Raw genomic sequence first — 9,171 nt, 5'->3', positions numbered from 1 at the left:
ATCATCCATTCCTAAGTATTTATTCCTAAAGATTGACCTAAAGAATAGGCACGCAATCCATCGCTACCAGGGTTTATATAACAGGCACTAAGTTCATAGTAGTCGATGTCATTTGTTAGGCACTAAGTCCATAGCTACCAGGGTTTATCTCTTTTATTGACAATATTATTTTAGGGATTCCACCCACAATACATGTTAATGGATTTTAAGAGTACATCTAATGAACATATCATTCACAACACCAACAGGCTGCGAGCCTGCTAGGGTTCCATTGGATTGTCTAGAATAGTTTGTGGTTGTCATCTATACTTTGCTAAATGATTGGGCCATTGATTTGGTCATCGCTTCTCATTATATTTTACCTCTCATCATCTATATCATCTTTCATCTCTCATCATTCATCTCATATTTCGTCTCTCATCTCATTTATCTTTCATCTACCCATCGTTACCCATCATAATTATAGGTATAAAATACATATACAGTTTAAATCGAATAAAACATGTATAATTTGTTCATCCAACATAGATACCAAGAAAATAGATAATATGCACACATAGCACGTAATTTATATTAAATACATCATATCTATGTGTAAGATGAAAGTAACAATGCACTCACTTGTTAAAGTGATGATTCCAAACTCGGGCAATGCTTCACTTCAAACAATTCTATTTTCCTTTGGCGAAACCTAGTATCATTACTGCTAGATTTTAGTCTAATATTTATTGCAACTATTTATGAGTGATATTATTTAATAGATGTTAAACAATACTTTCAACCACTATGTACAGACATGGGCCAGATATGAAACACTGGAAGGTAGGACCATTTTGGCATTATAACACTTCAGAAATCCAACAACCCTATGCAGCCCTTCAAACTAGATTCCCCGTACCGCGAGTAGTTAACAAATATTATAATAACACTTTGTATATTATATTTTATAATATATATATATATATATATATATATATATATATATATATATATATTGTTTATAAGTTCATAATAATGATATTGAACTTAAACACAAGCTATACTTAAAGTAGGGTAAGCATAACTCACTTACTAGGAGGTTTGACTAGGAACTGGGCTTTGGATGTTGAAACATACCTTACTTCTCCTGAAGATTTCTGATCTAAAAGAAGGACATTTGCTTCCAGGTTTCTGAACTCTTCTCTTCCTATTCTTTTTCTGATTTCAAGGTTCTGAGATAGGTTTGAACTTCAGAATCTTGAACAGATCTTAGAACAAAAGTTCTAACCTCACTTTCGAATTTTTTTGATCAGATAAAGAGATACTAGTTTTAGATGTCTGAACTTTCTTCTTCTTCTTCTTCTTCATCTAATTTTCGATTTTTTGAAGAAATATTGAACTTTTGAATCTTGAATGTATTAGAAATCCTGCTCTGTACCAATTGGAGGTTTGTATAGATCAAATATACTCAAGTTTGAATAATGAAGAACAAACAAAGAACAGAAGGACAACATAATCAAAAAGATACTTTCACTAAGAAAGAAGGATTCTCAGAAAGAGAACAAGGTCACAAAGACGGTCACCAATACTTACATTAGTGTTTCACCTAATGTTGAATATATATGATTACAATAACTGAAATCCCACTAATCAATGGATGTATAACTATCTAAGTAAAGGATTGATCCTAATAACTAAGATTACAGATCATATATATATATATATATATATATATATATATATATATATATATATATATATGTGTGTGTGTGTGTGTGTGTATATATAACTACCTAATATACAAAAATGACAAAGATCATTGGTTTACGCTGACACTGATAAGATCTAGTGCTGGCATTGGTGCTGGTGGTCATCGTGTAGTGTTTGACTCATTATATCGTAAGATGTGACCTTACAGAAGGTGATAACTATCGTACTAAACACCAACTAAATTTAAAGTGGCGAGATATCACGAAATGTCTTTTAAAGATGAATGAGTTGTACAACAACCATAACATACAAAGGAGAAGCGGTCAATGTGATGAATAAATTCTTTAAGTGCCTTTTCATTTGTTTCGCGAAGAAACAAGAAAGTTGTTCAAATATAATGACTGTTGGAGGAGCTCCTACAAAAAGAACAAAAAAAAGGCTCAAGTGGATACACAACTTCTTCCGCTGCTCATGTCCGGTTAGATTTAAATGATGACGACGAGTTCGATCTAGAAGAAACTGTTTGACCGATTGTTAGGGACAAAGCAAAAAGGAAGGGGAGTGAGTCTTCTTCCAATACATCAGATTTCAGTAGAGAAGCAGACGAAATGCGGAAAATGGCGGAGACATTTGATCGATACAATTTGAATTAAGTAGAACGTTTGACATTTGACATAAATTTTTTTGCTAGAAAAGAAAAGCACGTGGAGAAAGAAAAGTAATGGAAGATATGCAATTCTTGATGCAAAATACTTACAATCTTGGGGACAGGCCCTCGAACTAGTTTTGAGGATGATGAAGAAAATAATGAACAAATATTTTCCCTAGATTTTTTCATGTTTTTTTTTTTTAAATCTTGTTTATTTTTTATTATGTTTTCTAGGTTTTATTATGTAATTTTTATTTTAAATAATGAAATATTTCTATTTTTATTAATTTTTGTATTTATTAATCATTTTTAATAAATTATATTCATTTTTTATTATAGTCCTTAAAATTAAATTAATTTTATTTTTAAAAATTAAAAGTGAAAGGTGATAATTTGGTGGGTTTTAAAGAATAAAAGAAGAGTGAATAGAAAACTATTTGTGACACCATTAAAATAAAATTTAAAAAATGAGCACACCTTGTGGTCTTACTCAACTCCCAAACAATGCAAGAAAAGTTGTTAAGATCATGATATTATATATGATCATTTTCTGTTTTGCAAGATTGTAAACATAAAATCGAATTGGATCGTAAAATCTTACTGAAAGCATTTTTAAACATAAAAGAACACATGTTTATCCATCCGTTAACCATTTAGTTAACAATAAAAAGTTGAAACAATTAAAAATACATATCTAATACATCATTCAACAATAAACAATTCAAAATGGTGTCCTACATAGTTAGTCTAAGAAATTATTTTTGAATTTTTTTTAAAAAAATAGTAACAATTCTACAATCTTATTGTTATCTTACCGAAAAACGATCCTAATAAGATCATGATTGCTTTACCTAAATGGAATTGACGGATCATTAGGATAACGATTTTAACAACATTGAGATTCTAGTATTTTAAATTAGATACAATCTAATAGGGAATATGACTTATTAAGATAATTAACTTTTCGGTATGTTCACATCTGGGTAACTATCTTTTTTTGTACATATCTAGGTAGCAAATTTGTTGGAAGTATTTACATATGACCATTATGACCTGCTATAGCAGGTTAAATCTTAGATGTAAACATGTTGTAGGTATCTCATGTTGTAAAAGCAAATGTTTCTATCTTATTTACCCTTCCAAACAATAGGACAAATTACAACATAATATATTATATGATGATTGGTTACCTTATACCTTATTTTGTTTAAAATCTGTCTCTAAATTAATTTACGATAGTTTGTCATCATAAATAAAGAAAATGAATGATTGCCGAATGAAATATAAGTTTTAGTTTTTATTAGTAATTACATTTGACACCTCTCAGTTTTGGTAAGAGTACCCATAATACATAATTAACGAATGGTTAAATATTTTGCGATATCTAGTTGATATTTAATCGTATTAAATACATGCCATAACATGATGCAAAGTTGGCGTTCAATATATTTAGATTTCAATGGTCTTTGAACAACATAATAGAAAAAAATACTATATTTTTTGAATTTTTTCAAATATATATTTATTAAACTTTATAGAGTTCAACGCATTCTTGAAATAAAATGGTAAAATTGTATCAAATATTGAATCTTGATATGCCTTTCCGCCTTGATAACACTCCAATAGACAAATATAATATGACACCGTTCATATGCATTTAAAACTAAAGAAAGATGGCCTTATTTAAGATCAACCAGGCCAACAAGAGATGCAAAATCAGACAGTTTTGTGTCATTAGTTGCAACATCCAAATTTAGTTCTACATTCAGACGCCTAATTAAAACCCCATAATCAAAGAGATTTTGAAGAGTTCAAAACTCACAGAAAGAAAGAAAAAAAGAGAGAGAGAACAATAAACAAAAGAAAAATAGATACAAAGCAAAAACCGAGAAGAAAAAGGGTTACATTATAATGATTAATCTTTATGATTAATTGGGTTTAGGTATATAGGGTTGATCATCACGTTGTTGTTCACCTTCCCATGTCCAAACTATATCTTTCAAAGAAGGCTTCAACTCTTGGTTACAGAAGTTATTATACTCCAAGGTGTCGCCGGACAATTTCTTCATCTCCACCACATGAAATGATGGCGCCACCTCAAATATCTCAGCATCTATGGCTAACTGCCCTTTCCTCCCTTCCTTACTCCCTTGCAACCTCACTGTCCCATCTACCGATTTTGAAACCCCAAAACTCTCCGTCTCAGCTACTTGTTCAAGTTTTGATACAATCGCTGATGCAGGCTCTTTTGTTGTAAAACGGGACTCCTTTTTTTGACCTGAACCACCCTCTTCAAACAAACCAGAAAGATTAAACCCTTGAGATAGCGATATGATATCAAACGCGTTCATAGACGTCGGCTTCAAAGCCTCTTTTGAACATGAAGGTGAAAAGGAAGAAAATGATGGTGATTGTGATAACATTGGTTTTGGATCGTCGAGTTCCTTAAGGTTATTATAACTACCCTTTGGAGTATCCATGTATCTTATCGCATTTTCGTAATCAATAAAACTTTTTGATGGGCTTTCATTGGTGAATGATTTTGAAGCCTCGATTTTCTTGAATCCCTTTCGAAACCAAGGGTTTTCCATGAGTTTAGCCAATGTAATCCGTGTGCTTGGATTTGGATCAAGAATTTTCGAAAGTAATTTTTTTACCTCAGGAGCGAACCATTGTGGACATTTGAATTCCCCTTTGCTAATCTTTTTATACATTTCCATTAGATTGTTATCATGGAATGGAAGATAAGCAGCAAGCAGAACATACAAGATCACCCCACACGACCAAATATCTGCCTTTTGGCCATCATATCCTTTCTTGTTAATCACCTCTGGGGCAACATAAGCCGGCGTTCCACACGTTGTATGCAAGAGACCATCCTGTCTTCTTGACTCACACAATGCACTTAATCCAAAATCTGTGACTTTTAGGTTGCCGGATTCATCTAGGAGGAGGTTCTCAGGCTTGAGGTCACGGTGGTAGACACCACGGCTATGGCAAAAGTCCACCGCAGCCACCAGTTGTTGGAAATATTTCCTAGCGGCATCCTCCTTCAGCCTCCCTTTGGACACCTTATTGAAAAGCTCGCCACCTCTAACATATTCCATGGCAAAGTAAATCTTGCTTTTGCTAGCCATTACTTCGTAAAGTTGGACCACATTTGGGTGTTTCACTAGCCTCATAACTGCGATCTCACGTTTAATTTGGTCAATCAATCCCACCTTCATAACCTGCTCTTTGTCTATCACCTTCACGGCGACGCTTTGATTGGTTTTCAGGTTTCTTGCATAATATACTTTTGCAAACGTCCCCTGGCCAAGCAACCTTCCTATCTCATATCTTTGCATCAAGATCGTCCCTTTTTTGGTATCCATCATAAATTCTTTTGGTCCTTTCGGATCTAAACAAAACAGAAATGTAGATAGAAAGATAGATGGGTATATCAAGAACTAGAATGAATTAGCGATGGAAGGAGGGACTGGGTGTCAGAAATGGCAACCTTGCCTCAATTAGGCAAAGCTGCTGAAAACACAAACTTACGTCGTATGATGTAGAAGGGTAAGAGATGCAACCATGAAATGAAAGCAAAATCGAATCTAATTTCTCATCACCTCATCAAACAAGAGGATATTTTGGTTAAAAATGGAAATTATTGATTGATTTGATGGCCATTAAAACTGTATATGAAACAAACGTTACTATATATACATGGCTAAATTTTCTAGTTTAATGTTAAAGGGAACCAGTCTTGGTTTTAGAGATTTGCGGAGTGAGGAGAAGACGAGACGAGCAGCATGTGGTTCTGAATTAGGATTTTTTCCTTTACTTGTGCACATTACTATTTGACTTTTTCTGTTATAAGCTATTCAATTTTTAATTAATCAATAATATTCACCTAAATTTATCTACCGTTCAAATAAATTCGACATATATTATTACCCACGAATATATATAAGTTCATTTATGTTTTCTTCACATATGGTCGTATGGTTTAGGCATCCATTTGTTCGTTTCTATTTCATCTTGAAACACATTAGTTATATTGTTGTTAAAAATATGTATTGCTTAAGTTGGTTTTAAGACAAATTACACAATTGGTCCCTCTGGTTTACAAATTATCGCACTTTGAGGACTTCTTAGAAAAAAGTCACGCCACTAGTCCTTATGGTTTCAGTTCATTGCGCGATTGGTCCTTGACCCTAACCCCGTCAATTTTGTACCGTTAGTGTAGGGGTATTTTTGTCTTTTCATCTCACAGCCACTGTAATCCTTCATTATGCACATAATATACGGATGATCTTTTCAATTAATTGCAAAGATCATCTTTCCCAGCTACCAATTATCCTTTCACATTCATCATCATCTTCTCCAACGCAACGCAATGCAAGGATCTTCTTTCGGTTCGATTGAAAACGATAATGGTGTTAACGCTATGATTGGTCCATTCCCAACACACGAAAGCATTAAACTATGATTTGGGAAGGTTATACCGTAAGTGACTTACTAACATGATCATACATTTTTTCGATTTGAAATTACGTCCAAATAGTTGAATTTTTTTTGTTATTCTTTATTTCAGAGGGAATAAGCAACTACTTCACACTGAAAATCCATCATGGTTGGATATTCACGAAAAGCCCTGGGAGAAGGTACATAGATGGAACAATGGTTCGTAGATATTGACGTTTTCTTCGTGCATGAGTCGGATACAATGGTTCAAGAAATAGAATACGTAGACGGACAAACTTTGTATTATCATTTTCTTATTCTAGAAGTAGAGTTGGACTTTGGTCTTTTACCTCTAGGAAACGATGGGGATGTGCATGTATTGTCAACTTATGTGGAAAAATAATAACCTATTAAGTATCTACATAAAGCATGGGCATACAGGGGTTAACAATTATTTTTTATGCCCAACAAAGGTTATTATTGAGGAGTTGGTTAATGATGTGTCCCCTGGACTGGATAGGAACCAAAAGAAGCGAAAAGATGTTGGATCTTCTAGGAAAAAACTAGATTACTCCCAGTCTATTGTGCCATATGGAACATTTGGTGGACCTTCCTAAGTGATAATGAACAATATGGCACAAGGTAATGAGCCACTCATAATTACTAGATCACTCCCGGTCTATTGTTCCATATGGCACAAGGTAATGAGCCACTCATAATTGATGAGCCAGTCATGAATGATGAACCAATTATAGATAATGAACCAATTATAGATGATGAATATGATTGTGAGGTTGGTGAATATGAAAGTGAATTTCATAGTCTGCATGATGCAAAAAAAACACTATTTGATGAGGAAACCTTTGATAGATGATATGGAGGTGAACATGATCAACTTCTGTAGTGTACTTGATGAAGACATTGACTTGGGGCAGCCTAATCAGACAAACAATACTACAGAGGAACATGAAGACATTGAAGATGGACCTCCTTTAGAAGTCTTAGATAACAATGTGCTTGAGTCATTTGCTAGTGAACAAGAGCCTCGAAAGAAATTGTTAAAATCCATTCTAAAACCAGTTGCTGGTTGACTAGGTGAGGTTCACACAAAAGCTTTTAAGATTGGTCAGACTTTCAAGGAAAAGAAAAAAATCAGAGAAATTATTGCCAACTACTATGTAAAAGAAAGGAGGGATCTACATTATATAAAGAATGACAAGACAAGCGTTAGGGTAAAGTGTAGGGGTTTTGTCCCTAAATTGACTAGTGGCAGTAATAAAGGTAAGGGCAATTTAGTACATTCCAAGAAAACAACTTGTCCAAGGGTTCTTTTCATATCTAGGGTAGATGAAAAACAAGTTTGGACTGTCAAAACATATGAAGATTGTCATTCTTGTTTGCAAACAAGGACAGTGAGGGCTTGTTCATCTAAGTTTCTAGCTAACAACATATTGCATCAAGTTGAAAGTAACCCCAAGATCCCTACACGTGCTTTACAGGAGGACTTGCTACAACGATATTCACTTTTAATATCAAATATGGAAGTATTTTGGGAAAAAGCTATGGCAAAACAATTTGTTTATGGTGATTATGAAAAGCAATATGGTATTTTGAGAGAATATGTTATGGAATTGTAGTCAAAGAATCCAGGAACAAATGTTAAGATAAATGTGGAAACCCAACTTGTGTTTTGAAACAAGGATCTTCAAACGTGTGTGTGTGTGTGTGTATATATATATATATATATATATATATATATATATATATATATATATATATCGGACTAGACGAGGATTAATCGGAGATTAACCGGGGACCCTTAATTATTAATAAAATTATATAAAAAATTAAGATTCCCTAAAAAACTAAGTATTTGAAAATTTAAAATTTTAAAATTTAGTTTAATATTTTAAAATTTGAAAGCAGAAAAATTTGAAATTTTAAAATTTTAGTATACTATTTGAAAATTGAAGTTTTTTGAATTTTTAAAAAAATTTCCGCCTATGACCGCCGAGACCGCCAATGCCGACTTTAACCGATTTTGACCAATTTCCGCCAAACACACTAATCGTAATCGGTTTAAGGTCGCCAAGCGATTAATTGCCGATTAATCGGCCGCCAAGGCCGATTTCTGCAACACTGATATATATATATATATATATATATATATATATATATATATATATATATATATAGAGAGAGAGAGAGAGAGAGAGAGAGAGAGAGAGAGAGAGACACACACACACAAACTGTTTACCCGCGCCAAGCGCCGGTTGCAAAAATTTTATTTAGAAATTAGTTTGTAGAAACGATTAGTTATTTTGTGTAGATAGGATATTGAATCTAAACGACAGACGAAGAATAGTTTACTTTTATCGAATGTT

The 9,171-nt window shown here is 33.2% G+C and overlaps 1 protein-coding gene across 1 annotated transcript; it reads right to left on the bottom strand.

Annotated features, from left to right (window-relative positions):
* Positions 1-3,946: 3,946 nt before the first annotated feature.
* Positions 3,947-6,018, bottom strand: LOC145102109 (CBL-interacting protein kinase 5-like). Its single transcript, XM_079039465.1, has one exon. It carries the CDS (start codon positions 5,713-5,715, stop codon positions 4,267-4,269), a length of 1,449 nt encoding a protein of 482 aa, XP_078895591.1. The 5' UTR covers positions 5,716-6,018; the 3' UTR covers positions 3,947-4,266.
* Positions 6,019-9,171: the final 3,153 nt, after the last annotated feature.

Source organism: Lactuca serriola, chromosome 1, assembly GCF_051521515.1.
Source record: "Lactuca serriola cultivar US96UC23 chromosome 1, Lser_US96UC23_V15, whole genome shotgun sequence".
NCBI classification, from domain to species: domain Eukaryota; kingdom Viridiplantae; phylum Streptophyta; class Magnoliopsida; order Asterales; family Asteraceae; genus Lactuca; species Lactuca serriola.
This window is presented reverse-complemented; position numbering and strand designations above follow the sequence as displayed.

What these genes read in the sequence shown, in the direction of transcription:
- LOC145102109 (XM_079039465.1), bottom strand. Translation starts at nt 5,715, where the DNA reads ATGATGGATACCAAAAAAGGGACGATCTTGATGCAAAGATATGAGATA.